Source organism: Vombatus ursinus, unplaced genomic scaffold (assembly GCF_900497805.2).
Source record: "Vombatus ursinus unplaced genomic scaffold, bare-nosed wombat genome assembly UNPS02005286.1, whole genome shotgun sequence".
Taxonomy (NCBI): Eukaryota; Metazoa; Chordata; class Mammalia; order Diprotodontia; family Vombatidae; genus Vombatus; species Vombatus ursinus.
Window position 1 is genome coordinate 4,130,579 of NW_020945064.1, and position 21,139 is coordinate 4,151,717.

Consider the following 21,139-nt stretch of genomic DNA (forward strand, 5'->3'; position numbering starts at 1 on the left):
GGAGAGAATTTTGCAAATCTTAAAAGTGCTATCCAAAAATGAACTATTATTATGAAATTACTTGCCTTAAACACATCTTCCAGACAGCGGCTAAGTTCTTCCTCCTTTACCACAACGGTTCCTGGAGGCAATTCTCGCTCTGATGATACCTCTAGGGAACATAAAATGGGGAAATAAAGACTCCATAACTCGTTAATTAAGAACTTCTCGACAAAAGCAATTCCAAACAGTAACCCACTGTTTGAAATAACACAAGAACATAAATTACTGGGGGAAGGCCCTGCTGGTTGATTAGAACTAACTGCTAAGAAAACTGCAAAGTCATTTAATAGAAAGGGGTTAGGACCATCCACATGGATAAGTGACCTGAATATAAAAGGTCAAAAACAGAGTGTAAGATTAGGTGCCTCTCTGAACTACAGACAGAATTCTTAACCAAACAAGGTATAAAGGATTATCATTCTCATGTTCTTCCTCCCAAAATCAATCCTCTTCTGAACAATCCTCCCAAGAGAATACCACTGTAGGGTCTAAGAATTGCTTTTGTTTTTGTCTTCCCAGCCCTAGCATGGCGCCTGACCCAGAGGAGGCACCTGAGGGCTTGCTGATTCACTGAGATCACAAAACACAGAAGAGGCCATTTCAGCTACTTCAAGTTAAAAAGCTCTTACATTAATGTCTCTGATAAAAGTCCAACATCTAAGCTATAAAGGGAGTTAAGTAAGACCAAGTACCATTTCCCAATAAACAGAAACATAGTAAGACCAAGAACCATTTCCCAATAAACAGGTGATCAAAAGATATGAACAGTTTTGAAATTTACAAAAGGATCGTGTCAAAACAGGCTCCAAATCACTAATAAAAAGAGAAATGCAAATTAAAACCATAGGAGGTTTTACCTTGCACTCTTCAAATTGGCAAAGATGCCTCCAAAACCCCATCAACAGTCGTGGTGGAGAAGCTGTAGGAAGACTGGCACCCTAACACAATGTGGGGAGAGCAAAGAATTGGTCTAACTGCTCTGGAGTTTAATTTGGAATTATACAAGAAAAGTGACTACGCTGTTTCATACACTCTGACCCAGAGAGCCCACTTGCAGGCATAAACACCAAAGAAGTGAAAAACATAAAGGTCCAGTATAGACCAACATAATCATAGCAGCACTTTTACGTAGTAGCAAAGAACTGAAATAAATTGGGATTCTACTGACGGGGGAATCATTACACAAAATATGGTCTGTGATTGTAATGGAACATTATGGTGTTGTAAGAGATGGGGAATATGATAATTCAGAGCAAGATGGGGAAGACAAATACGAAGTGACGCAGCGTGAAATGGGCTGAATCAGAACAATGCTCACATAAGCTACAGTCCTGTAAGTGAAAAGATCACTAAAAGGAACTGGACTGGGAAGAACCGAAAAACTATTATAGCCAAATATCTTTTGCCCCAAAGACCCATATATACAAAGATATTTATAGCAGTTCTTTTAGTAAAGAACTAGAAACAAAAAGGAGGCACATTAAACGGAGAATGGCTGAACAAAATTGTGTTACAGGAATGTAATAGACTAATATGTGTACCGTAAGAAATGACAAAAGAGATGATTCCAGAACAGCCTGGGAAGAAAATAAAGGAACTGATGAAGACTGGAGTGAGCAGAACTGGGAGAACAATTTATCCAATAACAAGATTGTTATTAAAAAAAAATAAAATAAAACTTTGAAAGATTTAGGAACGCTTATCAATACAATGACCAACTAAGACTCCAAAGGCAAGGAAGGCAGCAAACAAGCATTTATTAAATGCGTATTATACTGCCAGGCACTGGACTAAGCACTTTACAAATATCACATTTCATTCTTATCTTCACGAGGACTGAGCATGAAGCATGTTGCTCACGTCCTGCTTAACTCAACATGTAAAATGATAGCTACATTTTGGATGGCAACCATAAGGAGCTGTTCTGCTTTGACAGTGCTCATTTTTTAATTTCATTTAATTTTTTTTAGTGAGGCGATTGGGGTTAAGTGACTTGCCCAGAGTCACACAGCTAGTGAGTGTTATATGTCTGAGGCCAGATTTGAACTCAGGTCCTCCTGACTCCAGGGCCGGTGCTCCATGCACTACACAACCTAGCTGCCCCAGACAGTGCTCATTTTTAACAAGGATCAAATTTTTCTTTTTTTTTTTTAATTTGAAGAAGAGTAAGGAGTTTAAAAATATGTATATTATATATGTGTGTCTATGTATGTATATGTGAATGTATACATATGTGTTTGAGTATGTAGGTATGTGTATGTGTGTGTGTATACTATGAAGGGAAAATATTACACACACTGTCAAATATAATCACTGTATCAATTATTTTTGCTTAATATTATTCTTTGTTATAAGGGAGAGTTCAATGCCAAGAGGCAGAGTTTGGAGTTGGAGGAAGGTATATCTAGAAATGACTGAAGTTAAAACAAAAGACATCAACAAGACCTACTTTTGAAAATAACAATAAGGAACTGTTTCTACCCAAGAACGCTTTACTACAACAATGGTAAGTAGCAGTCAAAATAAGCCAGTCTATTAAGATCACCATCGCCCAAAATGGCAGCACTCAGAGAATCTGACTAAACAGCCTCATGTCCCTAAAAATCAAAGCATATATTAACAACACAAAATTCTGTTCCTAATTGTACTTTACTTTTCTAGCAGTGATAATGACTTTATACTAAGTCAAGTTACATTTTTCCTTAGTCACCCATGTAAGCAACAGCATCGACCGTGAAACAAGGTCTGTGACTGTGGACAAAAAAGAGACTAAAGGAACCACAGAGAAGTCAGACCTACGGTTTCGGCCTCATTAGCCCAATATTCAAGCCAATTGAACTAAGCAGTCACTTACAAGCTGTGGTAGTAACTGTGATGATAACAACCGCTACCATTTATATCATGCTTTAAGGTTTGCAAAGTGCCTTGCAAATATTATTATTTCATTTGTCATCACAACAACCCTATAGGATTATTTATTATTATTATTATTCCCATTTTACAGATGAAGAAACTGAGGCACAGAATGATTAAGTGATTTAAGCAGGGACACATGGTTAATAAGTGTCTGAGGCAAGATCTGAACTCAATTCTTCCTTACACCAAGTCCTGTCTTCTATTCACTGTCCCACCTAATTGCTCTATGCTAAAAAAAATGTTATTCATTAAACAAGCACTATAGGACAATGTTACACGTAGTGTAACATAGGCCTAGAGTGACACAAAAACTAAGTTTTTAACTCTTGTTCTGAAAAGAACATTTCTGTTGTTATTTAGTCACATCTGATTTTTTGTGACTCCATTTGAGGTTTTCTTGGCAGAGATACTGGAGTGGTTTGCCATTTCCTTCTCCAGCTCATTTGACAGATGAGGAAACTGAGGCAAATGGAATTAAATGACTTGCCCAAGGCCACACAGCTAGTACGTGTCTGAGGCCGGATTTGAACCCAGGACAACGAGTCTTCCTGACTTCAGGCCCTGCGTTCTATCTACTGTGCCACTTAGCTGATTTTAGACATTTCACTTCCTTTTAAAATACTGAAAATTCACATTTTTCATAAAGAAATTATACCCCATGTCTGAATTATTACAATTCTTTAATCAATGAGATATGATTGGTTTTACTGATCATCACTGTTAGGCTACAGATAACTTTGCAAAAGAAACTATTTCATTCAACCAAAATGTCAAACAGTTCCTTCTTTGAACCCCAGAAGCAGAGCCACCTCTCCTTAGAGAAGTCTTCTCCCCCATGCCAGGATCCAGGGTGAAAGGGATATTCAATAGCAAGTAAACTCATTTGCACAGAAAGAACAGAAGAGGAAAGTGACACTAAAGAAACCGTCTAACGGCCTCCATGGTCTTAGGCGGGCTTTAAGTGACTTACGTGAGATGGGCGCAGGGTGGAGCGAAGGCCCCATCCAGAAGGACCCAGCATCAAGAGAAAGTAAGAGGAGAAGGACAAGCCGGAGAGACAGGGGCCTGCCCACCCAGGGCCAGCCAAGGGCTGAGGGTGGACCAAGAACTGACTGTTTTTATTTTAAAAAAATTTTTTGCTTTGTTTTTATACCATATACAGCTTCCAGAACAGGGAGAAGTAACTCAAAAAAGCTTAATTGTATGCTAATAGATACTTTGCAATTATCTGCAAGCTTTTTCTATAACTTGTAGGCTTTAAGTAGATTTCCTTCCATTGTACAAGTCAAAATGGTCAGACTCCCCTGGGGAGGACGTGTAGGATCAGGGACAGGGCCTGGGCTGGACTTGCAATGCACACTCCCTCCATCAATGCAGCTCAGTACCTCCTCTACAACCTCAAGTCTTGAGGAGGTGCCCAAAGCATCCCTGCAGGGTCATGGGACTTGCCCGGGGTCACACTGTCTGTATATATCATCGGAGGGTTTTGAACCTCGGTCTCCCCAGTTTTGAAGTCAGCTCTCTATCCACAAGGATACCGCCTCTCAAAGAAATCAAACATGTGAAATGGACTTTAAAACCCCTAGGGAGTTTAAAAATCAATTTAATTCATTCTTGAACTACACCATGATAACTAATTTAAGTCGCGCTTTAAGGTACACAAAGCACAGGAGCCCAGTGGGGTAGGACAAGTATAATTACCTCTATTTTACATTTGTAAATTCGTTTGGCTGACTCCAAGGCCACTGGAGAACATTCCCACCAAAGCTCCCTCAAGCTAGTGGACCTTTTAAAATCTATTCATACGACTTCTTACTGCGCTTAGCCATAGGCTATGGAAAGCTGTGGCAATACACAGATTTCTACCTTGCAATATCAATACTCAACACATATCCCAAAAGGCCAAAGACAGAAGAAAGGGCCCATAATACTGATAAATATTCACAGTAGCACTTTCTGTAGTAGCAAAAAAGTGGGGGAAAAATTAATGAAGTGGCCAAAAAAAAGTAAGAGACAAATGGGATGGACTACTTTCTTCTTCTCTGAGGAATGCTGAATGTGAAGCATTTGGATAAACTTGGGAAGCTTTATAAGCAGACGGATGTAAGAAAAAGCAGAATAATTTACACAATGAACAAAGTAACGAAAAGAACAAGAACACATGGAACCCTAATCAGTGCGGTGACCAACCGCGATCACAGAGGACTGACAATGAAACATGCCTTCCACCTCTTCGCACGGGGACAGATGTGGTCAGTGTGCTTCTCTGCTTTTCCTCACCATGCTTCTTCATGATAAATAAGGATTCTATTTGGGAAAAGGCAGTGGGAACGGACAGCAATTTTAAAAAAATGTATACAAAAAACATTTTATCCAAAAAAAGCAAGCTGTGAGGGGCAACTCCCAAGGTGCTGTACTGTAAGATAAGATACAATAGGAAAAACTAGTCATTTTTCTCCTGGCTAGATAGTCACATTGTGGGTCCTTTACCTGCCGCACTTGAACATCGATGGATTGGCTCTAACATTGGCTGAAGCAAGTGTTTTGTGGCCAATTGAGGGTGTTCTCTTGTCATGGTCAAGAAGGTAGTGGTGGCAACTCTCTGAAACTGCCGGGCTACCAATTTATCCTGAATGTGCAATAAATCTAGAATCTGGAAGGGGAAAAGAGAGGCATCGTATAAATCACTGAAAAATTCCAGATCTTCAAGCTGCTAGAGCCTTTGAGTAACCAATGGCCAATCGATGACTACAGGTGTCACAAAAAGACCGTTAATAAGTGTTTAAGCACCCAAGCTATTTTAGTTGTTAGCCACTGTTTAGAAACCGCTAGCTTTATCTTCGTTTTCAGACAGACATGTATATAATTCATACATTTATAAATTCGCATCAGGCTTTTCAATTTTGTCTGTAAGCACACTCTTCAGTAGCTGGGAACCCTGAAGAACAGAGCAGCCCAAGAGCAGAACCTCTGTACAAGGAATTCCAACTGACAGGTCACTGCAGAGCCTTATGACTATTCAAGCTCATGAGGCAATAGCTATGCCATAAGATGATCATTCCATCTACTGAAATGAAATTTTAATCTCTGTGTTCAAAAGATCAGGAATAAGATGACAACTTCCATTGGAGATTCCAAGCCTGAAGAAAGACTAATCAGTCCTTCAAGAATGCCTCATTGTGGGTTCTCACCTAATGACCAACCTCAATTGTGGCCAATTGAGGGTGTTAGACCCCATAGAAGCCATTAGACTCCAAAGGAGAGTGAGTGCCCTTTCACAACAGACTAATGTATTATCCTCCTTTTTTCTCCTACTCCCATCAGAAGATGCTCTGGGATGCTCAAAGCTCCTTTCATGAAAAGAGTGGAGAGCCTTCAGGTGGTAAAAGGCAATAATGACTTACCTGAGGGCAGACTTGCTGATAGTAATCTTCTAAGGAAAGGGACTGTTGGGGGCAGGAGGCCAGAATTTTAGCAACCATGTCACACTTCCTCCAGTCCGCAGCAGCTGCTTCGGCACCAGCACCACCAGCCGCTCCAGCTGTTCCCAATGGATGAAAACATCAAATCAACTCAAAGAACGTACTTAAGACCAAAGAAGGGGAAAAAGAGGACTCTGTTCCTCAACCATTTATAAAAGTGTGGAATCTGTGTGCCTAATGCAACCTAATGCAATGCATGCTAACATGTTTGCCTAATGCAACCTAATGCAATGCATGCCAACACTGACTTTTTCCTATTTTGTTGGCCACTCACCCTTCCCAGATGCACAACAGGGTGAGCAGCAGTACATTTCTAGCTACTGAATTTTGTGAGTCCTACCCACTTTTGTCACATGCAGTTTGTTACTCCCGTGACCTCTCTCTTATCTAACACTGAAGAGTTTTTAAAAATCATCAAAAAGTTAACTGCTCAACAAAGTATTTAATTTCTACCCATCAAAAGAAAAGTAACTAAGATTAGTAGAATACAAATACTCACTCAGAAGTTTGAGAACAAAACAGCACCTTATAGGAATCTTCAAGATTCCAAACTTAAAAAGACACATTCCTAAAAGACTTAAAAAGAACTGTTTTTTTGGTCATGAAGTAATATTATCTTTAGCACCCTTGCACAAATAAAGTTCTTTTTCATAAAGAATTTCACAGTTCCTTTGCCATTATGCCCTGGAATGTCTGTGTAATGAATTGTTCTGGTATTGTAAATTATTAATATCTGCTCATCTATTGTTCAGCAACTATGAGAAGGAGATACTTCCCCTTTCTAATGTGGACATTTGTATAAAGCACAGAGAAAAGCAGCCTGAGGGGGAGAAAAAAACAGTTCTGATGTTCTACAGTTGATACAGAGAACCGATAGGACTGGAAGAAAGATGTGATGCTGAGAGCTGATTAAAGAACTTAGCCTTCTATGCTGGCTGGAGAAGAGCTAACTTACTCTCTAGCACCATCTAGAGCCTGAAGAAGGAGAAACTTCTCCAAGGCTTGCTTTAGTGCTCTCTAAGGGTCAAAAGGAGAAAATCCCTTAGAACCTGCAGAAAGCATACCTGAGTAACTTGGTAGATCCCCAGTATAAAGGGAACTGCTTTTCCCTAAAAGGATGTTGCATCCGTGCCACACACAGCTCTATACTTTATGAGTAGTGGTAGTGAACATGGGCGGCTATGTGGTGCAGTGGGTAGAGAGCCAGGCTTGGAGTCAGGAAGATGAGTCTTCCTGAGTTCAAATCTGGCTTCAGACATTTACTAGCTATATGACCCTGGCCAAGTCACTTAACCCCGTTTGCCTCAGTTTCCTCATCTGCAAAATGATCTGGAGAAGGAAATAGCAAACCACTCTAGAATCTTTGCCAAGAAAACCCCAAATGGGGTCACAGAAGAGTTGGACATGACTTAAAAAGAAGTAAACAACAAGAGTAAACATAATTAATAAAAGAATATTCTATATTTATATTTTACAGTTTATAAACATCAGTTTCACATAAATTATCTCTGATGAGTCTCACAACAATTTAGAGAAATAGGGCCAGAATTATTACTTCTCTTCTGTGGACATGACAGGTTTTAAGTGACTTTATCCAGAATAACACAGCTAAGAGGTGGCAAAGCTGAGAATCAAATCCAGATTTGTTACCACTACAACAATGTGCCCAAAATAGATTACATCTACGATTATTTTAGATTAATAGTAGAAAAATGAATTATTATGAAATAGGAACTTTTTTTTTGTCTTCATCTCAACCTGTGATTTCTTCAGCATGGAGAACTCCCAATGTACAAAAATACCTTTACCCACAGAGATCAGCAATCTATAATCAAGCCCTCTGCCTATTTTTGGACTGCCTGAGCTAAGAATGGTTGGTGCTTTTTTAAATAAAGTTTTATTGTGTCTGCAATAACAGGCAGGCTGTGGTTTGCCTTCTCCTGCTTATAGACTTGGAAAACTGCCTGGGACACTGGAAGGTTAAGTGATTTGCCCCTGGTCACACAGATGGTACATGTGTGTCAAGGACACAACAAATCCAGGTGAACTCCCAACTTGCCTCTTCCTACCCACAATGTAAGCTAATTATTTCAGTTGGCTTTCTTGCACTTCATCTAAGACAAATGCTAAAAGACCCATGATCTATCCTAAATGTGAACTAAAAAGAAAATGAATGCAGAATGGAAATATCTGATTTCTTACCACCGGCTCCTTCCAGGATGCCCCGGACCACAGCCTGAACACCATGGGGCCTCATCAACCTTTCTGAAAGCAGCTGTCCACAAAGACGTCGGAGCCAGGCTGGAGCCCGGGCACTAGTCTGGGTTTTCATATCCGAGCCTGTCTGAAGGAATGGGGGACAAGGCTTTAGGATGTCATAAAAATAATAGTGAGACGTGAAACTTGGAAAATACTGCACTGTATCCTAACACAGAAAGATGAGATGTGTAAGGTGTACCAAAAATCTTCGAGTAGCCGTCAGCTTTAAAAGTCTCAAGCTGCATGAAGACTCCTGGGACACTTTGTAAAGGAAGTAAAGCAATATCTTTTTCTGAAACCAAAAACAAAAACAAAAAAGCCCTTTACAGAAATTAGTGAAAGCTCCTCATTCCTTCTTAAAGGAGATGAATAGGCAGTTTTCTCAAGAAGAAATTCAAAGTATCAATAAACATATGGAAAAATGCTCTAAACCACTAATGATTAGAAAATGAAAATTAAAGCAACTCTGAGATTCCACCTCACATCCATCAGACTAGCAAAGAAGATGAAAAGAGAAAATGATAAAAGTTGTAAGGGCTGTGGGAAAACAGCTACTTTCACGCACTGTTCACAGAGCCGTGAACTGGTCTATCCATTCTGGAAAGCAATTGGAACTCTGCCCAAAAAGTGAGGGAGCTGTAGCGATATTCTGACTCACCGATACCCTCACTAGGCCCATACCCCAAAGAGAGCAAGGAGGAAAAGGACTATATTATACAAAAGTATTTGTAGGAGCTCTTTTTGTGCTAGCAAAGAATTGGAAACTGAAGGGATATCTATCAACTGAGGAAAGGCTGGAGAAATTATAGTACCTGAATGTTTTGGAAGATAATTGTCCTGTAAGAAATGATGAAAAGGGAGCGTTTCAGAGAAATCTGGGAAGTATGAGCTGATGCAGGGTGAAGTGTGGAGAACCAGGAGAATAATTTATACCATAACAACAACACTGTAAAGACAGCTCTGAATGGCTTAAAAGCACAGCTCAGAGATTCCCCCACAATTCCAGGAAGCGTGCTATCCACCCCCTGGCAGAGAGGTGATGGAATTGGGGCAAAATGGGACATATTTTATTTGGGACATGGTCAATGTGAGAATTTGTTTGGCTAGACCCTATATTTTTGTTATAAAAGGCTTTATTTTTCAATTTTTTTTTTCTACTGGGGGAACAAGAAAAAAAGATTTTTAATAATTTAAAATTAAAATTTTTTTTAAAAAGAACTTTATCAGCATCAGTTGTCTCATTTTTCATCTTCAATAAAACACAGAACCTTGGCCATACTAAGTAATGGGAATATCAAATCCAGAAGTAGACCATTTTCTGGGCAAAACCCTAACACTCACCACTCCAATTGCACTCACCTAGCTAGACATATCAGTATATTTAGGAACTAAAAACAAAGCGTCCTAAATAACTACAACAGCCTTCTAATAAATAATATGGTAATGAAAGAATATTTTTACAGAACTCAGAAATTAATAAGAAAAATATCTTAGGCTTAGCAGGACCCTTCTTAAACTTGGGACTATTTGGTTCATGATGAGAAGTGTATTTTTAATTATCTGATTTTAATGCAGTCAAATTCCCCATTAGACTGATATCCCCAAAATGCTTCCAACAAAGAATTCTTCTTTGAAAATATCTTAACTCTTTGTGAAAACAGATGATCTAGCTTCAATGAGAATTAAATTTTAAATAAAAATCTTATCAATAAATCTTTTAAAAAATGGTCCTGCTATTCCCTTGGGAAAAGTTCTCTTAACCACAACCCCGTTACTCATCTAAAAGAAGATTCCATTTTAATTAGTTTCAAGTTTCCTGTCCCTTGCTCCTTGTTGGAACAAGTTAAATAAATATCATTAAGTGACCTTGAAGGGTACAGCATCTCCACTAAATTATAAATTGTTAAACAGAGTACTCCAATTATCCAATCTCCTATTAATCACCCCTAGGGCAAAAGGCATAGCACACGTCTCCATTAATGCAATTCTCCCAGGCTATGGTCTAAGCACCTGTTGAGATCCTCCCTGGAGGATAATCAGCTCCCGAACAACCAGGGGTTGGTAGACTTGATCTAAAATGCTCCGCAAGGCTTTTCTGGCCCGAGTCCTTTCTTCTTCCTTTAGACCCTAAAAAAAACAAAAGTCAAGGTTTTCAAAACAAAATATTCGCTATTCTCGGACCAGACTGTTAGAGAATAAACGACCATGGCCTGCAATGAGGTGATGTCTCCCCCTAGTGTATTACTGACCTCACAACATGGGCAAGCAGTAAGTTTCAGGTCCGTGACACCATGGCCTTCTGACCACCCGCTTGAGGCACTCCCCACAGGCACTCTCTGCTTCACTTTTCCTATCCCTCTCCCTCTCCACCTTCCCCCATCTGGCTCTCCCCTTGACCCTGCCCCTTTCCTCTACTGGGGCACTCAACCCTGACCAGGGATTTCCTTTACACTCTGGGAAGCATAGGCAGGAGGCCAGGACTCATAATTAAGGCAAGATTTTCAAAATCAGCTGCCAACGGAACTGAGGATGAACCTTCGCATTGGTGGACAGACCCACTAATGGTCACAAATGTCCCTCATGAACTGTCAGAGGCAGTTTTATGATGGAAATGTATCTTAGCTAAATGCCTAAGACTAAGAACGCAGCCTGATGCCAGGCTCTACTCCTGCTTTTAGATTTTTCAGATTGGCAAATTCATTCACATAGCAGCGAGGCACTGGACTCTAGTCAGAAAGACTCAGTTCAAATTCTGCCTTAAGACACTACTAGTTGTATGACCCTTGGCGAGTAATTTAACCTAACTCAGCTTTTGTTTCCTCAGTTATAAAATAGGATAACAGCACCCACCTTACAGAGTGGCTGTAAGGCTCGAATGAGATAACTTTCGTGAAACACTCTGTAAGTCTTAAAACACTATAGAGCTGATATCATATACATCTATTTTTAAACTTGAAATAAGTTTAAAGTCCTCTACAGGCATAATAGTATATTTAAGAACAGATTAAAATCAGGCTGAAAATTTTTAATTTTAAAAAATGGCATTGTTTGGTATGTGTGTATGTACATTCTCTTGGTGAATAGATTGTCAGCTATTTAAGAGCACAAACAATAGCTTACACCAGGGGTGGGGAACCTTTGGCTTCTACTATTTCTTTATTCCTCGGGGCACTTAAAGCAGTATTGAGTATACAGAAGGGTGATGGATGAATGCTTGCTGATTGGTTGATAGCAAGAAACTGGGAGATTCCAAAGAATAGCCTACATTAGTCATCTGCCAATAGGGTCATGGAGATGATAAAAGACTTTGCCATCACTAGCTAGGGTATAATAGAAAGACATGATCTTTCAGTTCATAAAAAGAAAGAGTAGCACCTGGAAACTTCTATAAAAGGATCCATTTCTCTTAAGTATTTTGTTTTCAAATTTCAGAGCAGTGTGACTGAACTGTGACAACATTCTAAAATTTCATAACACATTGTTGGTCCTTGCCCAGAAGATATATTTTAAAATGACTCTATTTCTTTAACTTATTATTCATGTAATGTACTTCCCCTTTCTTATGTGAACCTTTTATTTACTGAAAGAGTAAAAAAAAAAAGTCATTTATGTGAGAAACAGAGAAAGGAGCTTGAGGAGAATAAGAAAGTTCTCAGAGGATCTGAGAGGAAAGCTGGCCTTCAGATTTTTTAAAAATTATTTATTTATTTATTTTAGGCAACTGGGGTTAAGTGACTTGCCCAGGGACGCACAGCTAGTAAGTGTCAATTGTTTGGTCTGAGGCCAGATTTGAACTCAGATCCTTCTGACTCCAAGACCGGAGCTCTATCTACTGTGCCACCTCGCTGCCCCACCTTCAGATTTTTTAAGGAAAGATATAGAGTGTTCTCAGACCAGGTGCAAGCTGTCCCTCAAGGCGAGAGTATTAACTGGCTGTAAAGATGGCGGCAGTGCTATGTTTCCCAGTAGCTAATTCACATATGGCTGTTTATTTCTGGGAAATGATTCAAAAAGCTATTTTAGGGGGCAGCTAGGTGGCGCAGTAGATAGAGCTCTGGCCTTGGAGTCAGGAGGACCTAAGTTCAAATCTGACCTCAGACACATGACACTTACTAGCTGCGCGACCCTGGGGCAAGTCACTTAACTCTGATTGCCTCACTAAAAAAAAAAAAAAAGCAAAACAAAAACAGCTATTTTAGGATTATGGAACAACTGCATATTCACTGTTTGTTTCATGCCTGACAGAACTGTGGATTTTGTGTTCCCAACCTAAGCTAGAGATATCCATGAGAAGGCTGAGAAGCCACAAGAAAAGCTGATCATATAAGCAAGACACAGAAGCCAGAAGATGGAAGACCAGACACATTGCCCAATGGAGCTGAGCACAGATGAGATGGGACACTAGAGACAGACTTCTAGTGCTGGGAGCTGATTAGAGAAAGCAGTATCCTGGGGCAGGAAAGGGAGACTTGCTCCTTAGCACCCTTATGAACTTGAGAGAGGAGAAAATACCTCAAAGTCCACAGACAATAGAGTCTGTAGTTTCCAGGTTTAAAGGGAACTACTTTTCACTTAAAGAGTGTCACACTGCTTCTATACTAAGCCAGGGTAGAGCCTGGGCAAGCTCTGCAGATGTCAGGCTTAATTAAGCTCCTGTTAGCTAAAGAGGCCTAACACTGCGTCAGCTCTCCAGGGGTTGCAGAGAGGTGGCTGTGTCCGGCAGAAGAACAAAGAGGCTCAGAGGAGGAGCAGTAGTGCAGACCGTCCCCTAAAAAGATGACAGACAGCCAGTGTGAGCCACAAGCGACCCACAGCCGCATGGACTCCTCCACTCCGGGGCCTCACAGCTAGCTTTCTACCCCTTTGCATCCACTCTCCAGCCCAGAAACACTGTGTGAATTGGTGGGAGAACATGACTCAGGTCCACGGTGGACTGCTGTGTTTTGATTATTATTAATTTTCTTCTATTTAGTCAATGTTACAGTAAGATTTTCCTTGATTTTGCCTTCTCATTTACTAAATGTTTCATGATTAAGAGTTAATGCCTCTACAAAGGCCTCATGATGGGAAATGCTATCCACATCCAAAGAAAGAACTATGGCGTTTGAATGCAGATCGAAGCATACTATTTGCTATTTTTTTTCCTTCTGTTTTGTTTTGTTTCCTCTTTCTGGTGGTTCCTCCTATTGGTTCTAATTCTTCCTTATAACATCACTAATGTGAAAATATGTCTAATAGGAACGTATATGTATAGCCTATATCAGATTGTGCACCATCTTGGAGAGGGAGGTGGGGGAGAAAAATTTAAAACTCAAAAGCTTATGGAAGTGATTGTTGATAAATCAAAATAAATTAATTTTTTTTAAAAAAGGAACACTAAAAAAAAAAAAGTTAATGCCATCATTGTGATTGATTTATATAAATGGGAAGCACATCAGTGGGGCTCATTCAGTATCATTGTATTTCCCCCACTCCAGGGTTACTCCCCCAACTCTGAGCACGATGGCCACAGCTGGTCTCCATCTCATAACACCCCCAGACCTGCCAACAAGGGTACTAGCTGGGGAGAGTGAGAGAAGAGAGAAGGTAGGACAGGGTGCCAGGTTGGTACTACTCCTAGACAAAACACACACACACACACACACACACACACACACACACACACACACGTTCTTTATAACTCACTTCTTGCAGAGGCTTTGCCTGTTCATCTTTTCCTTTCATGGGGCAGAATCCTAGCTGGCACAGCCCCGCTGCAATGTCTCCAAAATGGCGACCAAGAATCAGGCTGCCCAGGGACACGTGTTTTGCAATATCCAGCAGTACCATGCAACTCGTGTACAGTCTATGAATCGCACTGGGCGCAGCAGCAAAAGAGACGACGTCCTGAATCACAGCACCAAACTCTGTCCGGCATCGCAGGGGTATTCCAACACCAGACAGAAGAAAGGGACAAATGCCCAAGGTAACCACAAACTGCAAAGCTGACTGAACCGTCTTCTGCTGAGCGACACTGAGCGTATCGGGACTTAGGACAGGCGCGGCTTCTGCAGTTCTAGGATTTGGGTCCGGTGGGTGGAAGTGAGCTGCCAGCAGGACCATGCTTTGTTTCAGACATAGCAGCAACACTAAAAGCTGAGAAGTGAAACTCCAGGTAACGTCCAGAGAGCTCTGCGGCCAGTCTGCCCTCATCGCTATTTCATCCCGCAAGCTCTTCAGTTCCTTCCACTGAGGATCCTCCTCACACTTTCTGTCCAAAGCTGACAAGTTAGATATTAAAGTATCCAACAGAACATCGTGTTTTGTGATCTGCAGTGAACTGGAATCTGATCCTTTAAGAGAAAAAAAAAAAGGAAAATTAGACATGGAGCAGAAGACTGCCCTTTAAGCATAACAAACTTCGGGGATTTAAATTGCAGACCCATAGAAGAAATATACAAACATTACTATTTATAAGATCTAAGATTAAGAAGATGTTGGGCACGGGGGGGACTAATTTAACACCACTAAAAAAAAAACAAAAACAAAAACAAGAACAACCAAAAACTAAAGTTTTTCATGGCCCACAAAGAAAACCCAACACTAAAATGGGTTTTTCTGCCCTGTGCTGAAATGGAAGATGAAAATCTGGTTGAATCTAAACACAGGTATTCCTATAATGAGTAGCAATCTTTACCTTTTAGGATCAGGAGATTAAAGAGCTGGAAAGAACCTTAGAAATTATCTCAACCAGTCATGTCATTCTACAACTGAGGAAAGTGAGGCCCAGCGTAGCGAAATAATTTGCTCTAGGTCACAACAAAATGGAGCCATGAGGATGAGACGATTCTTTAAGTATAAGGTAAATATATATACATATATATATGTATATGTATATTTGTATACATATCTGGTGACAGTAAATAGCCGATTTCCTGGCGGGGCAGGTTGAGGAAGAACAAAAACTCAAAAAGTTAGGAATTGTTATGGAACATTATTATTTATAGATAATGTAGGTTACTATTAAAAGACATTAATTTAAAATGATAGCCAATATAAGAAATGATGAGGATGATATTTTCAGAAAAACCTGGGAAGATTTCTATGAACTGATGCAAAGTAAAGTGAGCAGAACCAGAAGAACACTGCACACAGTAACCGTAACCGTGACCAAGTATGAGACTTTGCTACTCTGATCAATACAATGACCCAAAACAATTCAAAAGGACCCATGATGAAAAATGCTATCTACTTCCTGACAGAGAACTAATTAACTGAGAGTGCTGATTGAAACATAACTTTTTTCACTTACTTTATTTTTCTTGCCTTTTTTTTTTCAACATGGCTAATATGGAAATATGTTTTGCATGACTTCACATTTATAACTGATATCACATTGTTTGCCTTCTGAATAGGTGAGGGAGGGGCTAGAGGCAGAGAATTTGGAACTCAAAATTTTAAAAATGAATATTAAAAATTTTTTCCACAAACAAAATCAAGGCAGCCAATATTAGAGGGAAACAGGCAGTTTTCAGAAGAAGAAATCAAAGTTATCTATAGACATGTGAAAAAATACTTGAAATCACAACTGACTAGAGAAATGCAAATTAAGACAACTCTGGGGTACCACCTCACACCTACTGGATTGGCTACTATGACAGAAAAGGAAAATGACAAATGTTGGAGGGGATGTTAAAAAATAGGAACACTAATGTATTGTTGGCAGAGTTGGAAACTGATCCAACCATTTTGGAGAGCAGTTGGGAACTATACCCAAAGAGGAATGAAACTATGCCCACCGTTTGACCCTGCAATACCACTATGTTTGTATCCCAAAAAGATTTTTTAAAAGGGGGAGGAGCTATGTGTACAAAAATATTTATAACAGTTCTTTTTATGGTGGCAAAGAATTGGATACCGAGGGGATGCTCATCAACTGGGGAACAGCTCAACAAGTTATGGCATATGATTGTGATGGAATACTATCGTGCTATAAGAGATGACAAGCAGGATGCTTTAGAAAAACCTGGGAAGACTTACACAAACTGATGCAAAGTGAAATGAGCAGAACCAGAAAACATCATACACAGTAAAGCAATATTGTACAATGATCAACTATAAAAGACCTAGTTACTCTGATCAGTATAATGATCCAAAACAATTCCATAGGACTTATCTATCTCCAGAGAAAGAAATGATAGAGTTTGAATGAAGATTGCAGTACACTTTTAAAAAAACTTTCTTTATTATTCTTGGTTTTTTTGGCCTGCATTTTCTTTCACAATATGGAAATGTTTTGCATGACTACACATGCATAATCTCTATCAAATTGCCTGCCTATTCAGGAAGGGAAGAGAGGAGGGAGGGAATCGGGAACTCAAAATTTAAAAAAAACAAATGTTAAAAATTTCTGTTTACATGTAATTGAGAAAAAAAATAAATGAATGTTAAAAATAAATAAAATATAATTATAAAAAGAGAATGATAGCCAAATTGGGGGTGAATCGCTATTTACTTTGGAGCTTCCTGGGGAAGACTGTTGTGTAACATCTCAGATTTCCACAAACACACCACTGAAATGTCTGAACATCTTTAGATTCCACTTAACACAATCCAGAGAAACTAATTCTTTGAGCATAAACAGTTTTTCATCTTTGTCTTTATGGATGAGAGTGATGGAAAGAGGGGAAGAAAGAGAAGAATGCTAAGATGGAGTTGAATCTCCAGTAGAATATTAAGCTGCTTGAGAACAGGAATGGTTTAGATTTTGTCTTTATATTCACAGCCCCTAGCCTAGTGCCAACTGCACAAAGACCCCTACCTCCAACTTGGGGCAGCTAAGTGGCACCACAGGACATAAAGTGCCTGGCCTGGAGTCAGGAAGACTCTTATTCCTGGGTTCAAATGTGGCCTCAGCCACTCACAAGCTGTGGGACCCTTGGCAAGCCACTTAACCCTGTTCGCCTCAGTTTCCTCATCTGTGACATGAACTGGAGAAGGAAATGGCAAACAGCTCCAGTATCTCTGCCAAGAAAACCCCAAATAGGGTCACAAAGAGTTGGACATAACTGAAACAACTAAACAACAAGGACAAACCCTTCCTACTTCTCTGACTATTCCTTTTGTCACCTACAACAGCATTACCCTTCCTACTCTCACTCCCTAAAAGTGGGTAAACACCAAGGTTTTGTCCTCAACAATTTGTTTTGGTCTATATTAACTCCTTCCTTTTGGAGATCTCATGGCTTTAACCATATTTCCCAATTTACAAAATGAGGGTCATGGCCTTAGAATTTAGAACTGAAAACAGACTTCAGAGAGTAGTCAAACCCCCTCATTTTACAGAGAAGAAAACTGAGGCCCAATTAAGAGGACGCCCATCAACTGGGGAATGGCTGAACAAGTTGCGGTATATGAATGTAACAAAATACTATTATGCTGTATAAGAAATGATGAGCAGGCTGACTCAGAAAAACCTGGAAAGACTTGTATGATCTGATGCTGAGTGAAGTGAGCAGAACCAGGAGAACGTTGTACACTGTAACAGCCACATTGTTCAATGACTAACGTTGATAGACTTAACCCTTCTCAGCAACACAAGGATCTAAGACATCTCCAAAGGCCTTGTGATGGAAAATGCTATCCACATCCAAAGAAAGAACTATGGAGTTTGAATGCAGATCGAAGCATACTATTTGCTATTTTTTTCTTCTGTTGTGTTTTGTTTCCTCTTTCTGGTGGTTCCTCCTATTGGTTCTAATTTTTCCTTACAACATCACTAATGTGAAAATATATTTAATAGGAATGTATATGTAGAGCCTATATCAGATTGCACGTCATCATGGGGAAGGAGGTGGAGAAAAATTTAAAACTCAAAGGCTTATGGAAGTGATTGTTAATAATTCAAAACAAATTAATTAAAAAAAAAAACTGAGGCCCAGAGAGGTTAATGAGGATTGGAGAGATGATTTCTAAGGTCCTTTCCAAGCCTAAAAGCCTATATAACTATCATTTCTTTGCAGAGAATTCCCAAACCATTGTCTTGAGTCCTGATTTCCTTGAGTTCCATTCCCCACCCTCTAACTGCCTGCTAGATATTTCCACTTTGACATGCTGTCATTATCTCCAATTCAACCTGGCTAAAATGAACCCTCCTTCTCCTCTAAATGAGCCTCCCTCCCCTATTTCAGTCAACGGTGCCACCATTATCTTAGCCTCTACACTACATGACATCTTTGATTCCTCTGTCTACTCTGTACAAGTGAATGTTGAAAACTAAAAATAAATAAATAATTTTTAAAAAGTAAAAAAGTAATATTTAGCAAAATAAATAGAAATACAACAAAAATATATATATAATATGCAGTTTTCTAAGTCAATATGTGGCCTGAAGAGATCCCTGTGTACTTAGTGACCTCTTTCACTCTGAGTCTGCCACCATCGGCTTAGAACATTTAGAGGTTAAATGACTGTCCTGTATCACACAGCTAGTGTGTGACACACTGGCAAAACTAGAATGTGGATCTTAATGGCTGCATATAACTCCCGATCTTTATCCACTATATCCCAAACTGGCCTAATCTTCCTAAAACACTACTCTGATCATCACTTCCCTACTCAAAAACCTTCAATGGCTCCCCACTGCCTACAAGAGAAAGTGTACATTAACAATAAGGTGCATTCAATACCCCCCTATTATATATACTTCAACCTAACCCGTCCATCCTAATCACCAACAGCTCCTCTTTCCAAACCCTCCACCTCCACTAAACTGGTTTGCACTCAGTGCCCTTATTCAACAAAGATTAGACGACGAGTGTTTATTAAGTGCCTACTATGGACCGGGCATTGTGCTAAGCACTGGGGATACAAAGAAAAGAAAAAGGCAATTCCTGCCCTCGGGGAGGTTATAGTCTAAAATGGTGGCCAACATGTGAACCATGAGGTTCGAACAAGTGATAAATCACTTAAAGGTCAGAGGGAAGGCACTTGAATGAAGGGGAACAGGAAAAGGCTTCTTGTTGAGAGTGGGCTCCTACCTGGCCAGGTGCTGGGGCACCGACGTGAAATTAAGATACTGTCCCTTGTCTCCAAGGGTACAAGAGGCAGAGGCCAGCAGAAGTGAGTATGACCTGAAAAGGGTGCGACGTGGGCAAAGCGGGCGGCAGTCTGGGGGGAATGATGGAAAAAGCCCTGAATCTGGCCAACTTTCAGACAATTCCCATCACTCCTCTCTCCCAACCTCAGTATCCCCATCTGTAAAATCCAGGGGAACTGGCTGAAAAGGTCCCTTCCAGATCTCAATCCCGTTCTATGTAATCTAGTATCCTACTGAAGCCTATTTCAAGCCCCCTTCTCTTATTTATTTCCTATTTATCGGGTACATAACTTGTTTAAACTTATTTGTCTGTCGTCTCCTCATTAGAACGTAAGCTCCTTGAGGGCAGGAACTATCTTCTGCCTCTTTTTTGTATCCCCAGAGTTTAGCACAGTGCCTGGCACACAGAAGGTACTTACTAAAACTAAAAGTTGACAACTGCTGACTTTCCTTCCTCTGGGCCTCAGTTTCTTTTATCTGTAAAATGGGCGTGTTGAAGTTGTAGGCACTCTATGCTCCAGTCTATAATCTGTGATCTTATTCGGGGAGCAGGAATTGTTTTATTCCCAGTATTCCTATTCCCACGCACTGGACAATTGTGCAGGGCCACTGGCTGCAGAAAAAGTGCTAAGCTCTCTTGGTGAAGGGCGTTTCCTTCCCCGGGAGTTCCCCGTCTCTACCGCCAAGATCACTGCCGGCAGTTACATGCAAAACCCTTTACAATTATCAGCTCACAACACCCTGGGAAGGAAGGGCTATTATTATCCCCATTTTACAGATGAGGGAGCTGAGGCACGCAGAGGTTGAATGTCATATGGCTACTAAGTGTCTGAGGTAGGATTTAAACTCGGCTCTAGCCTGGCTCGCTCGCTGTGCGGGTGGTCCGTCCGTCCGCAAGGGGGCGACTCTGAACGGACTCTGCACTGACCCTCGCTCCCTCTCGGGGACGCCGGCCCGCAGCTCGAGCCGAGCCACGCGGGGTGGGGAGGGCGGCGGGGCGCGGGGAAGGGAGGAAGGGGCAAGCGGCCTGGCCTGGGAGCGAGCGACGCCCCGCGCAGGCCTCGTACCTCTGGGGCTTAGCAGCAGCTTCAGGGCCCCCACGATCCGCTCCAGCGCCACGGGTTCGGGCGCCCCGGGGGCCGCCATCACTGCAGCGGCGTTATGGCTCCCAGCCGCCCCTGCGCTTGCTAACGTAGGGGCCGACGTCGGCGCCATGTTGAGTGAGGCCGCGCGGTTGTCTCGGGGGCGGGGCCAGAATCAGGGCGGGGCCGGGCTCCGTGGCCGTGGAAGCCACGCTCCTGGAAGGAGGAAGCTGTCAATCACTGCTCTGGCTGAGCAGCCGCCCTGGACCGTGGCTCTGCAG

At 40.9% G+C, this 21,139-nt stretch overlaps 1 protein-coding gene across 2 annotated transcripts in view; it reads right to left on the bottom strand.

Moving 5' to 3' along the window:
• The window catches only part of TANGO6 (transport and golgi organization 6 homolog), a 198,530-nt gene extending 177,608 nt beyond the window's left edge, over positions 1 to 20,922 (bottom strand). For both annotated transcript variants that reach the window (XM_027847693.1, XM_027847694.1), the window contains exons 1-7: positions 20,844 to 20,922; positions 14,385 to 15,031; positions 10,710 to 10,826; positions 8,643 to 8,784; positions 6,363 to 6,499; positions 5,449 to 5,611; positions 66 to 151 (exon numbers count right to left, since the gene is read on the bottom strand). In XM_027847693.1, coding sequence (XP_027703494.1) covers positions 66 to 151; positions 5,449 to 5,611; positions 6,363 to 6,499; positions 8,643 to 8,784; positions 10,710 to 10,826; positions 14,385 to 15,031; positions 20,844 to 20,922 — 1,371 coding nt within the window. The remainder of the gene's footprint in view (positions 1 to 65; positions 152 to 5,448; positions 5,612 to 6,362; positions 6,500 to 8,642; positions 8,785 to 10,709; positions 10,827 to 14,384; positions 15,032 to 20,843) is intronic.
• Positions 20,923 to 21,139: the final 217 nt, after the last annotated feature.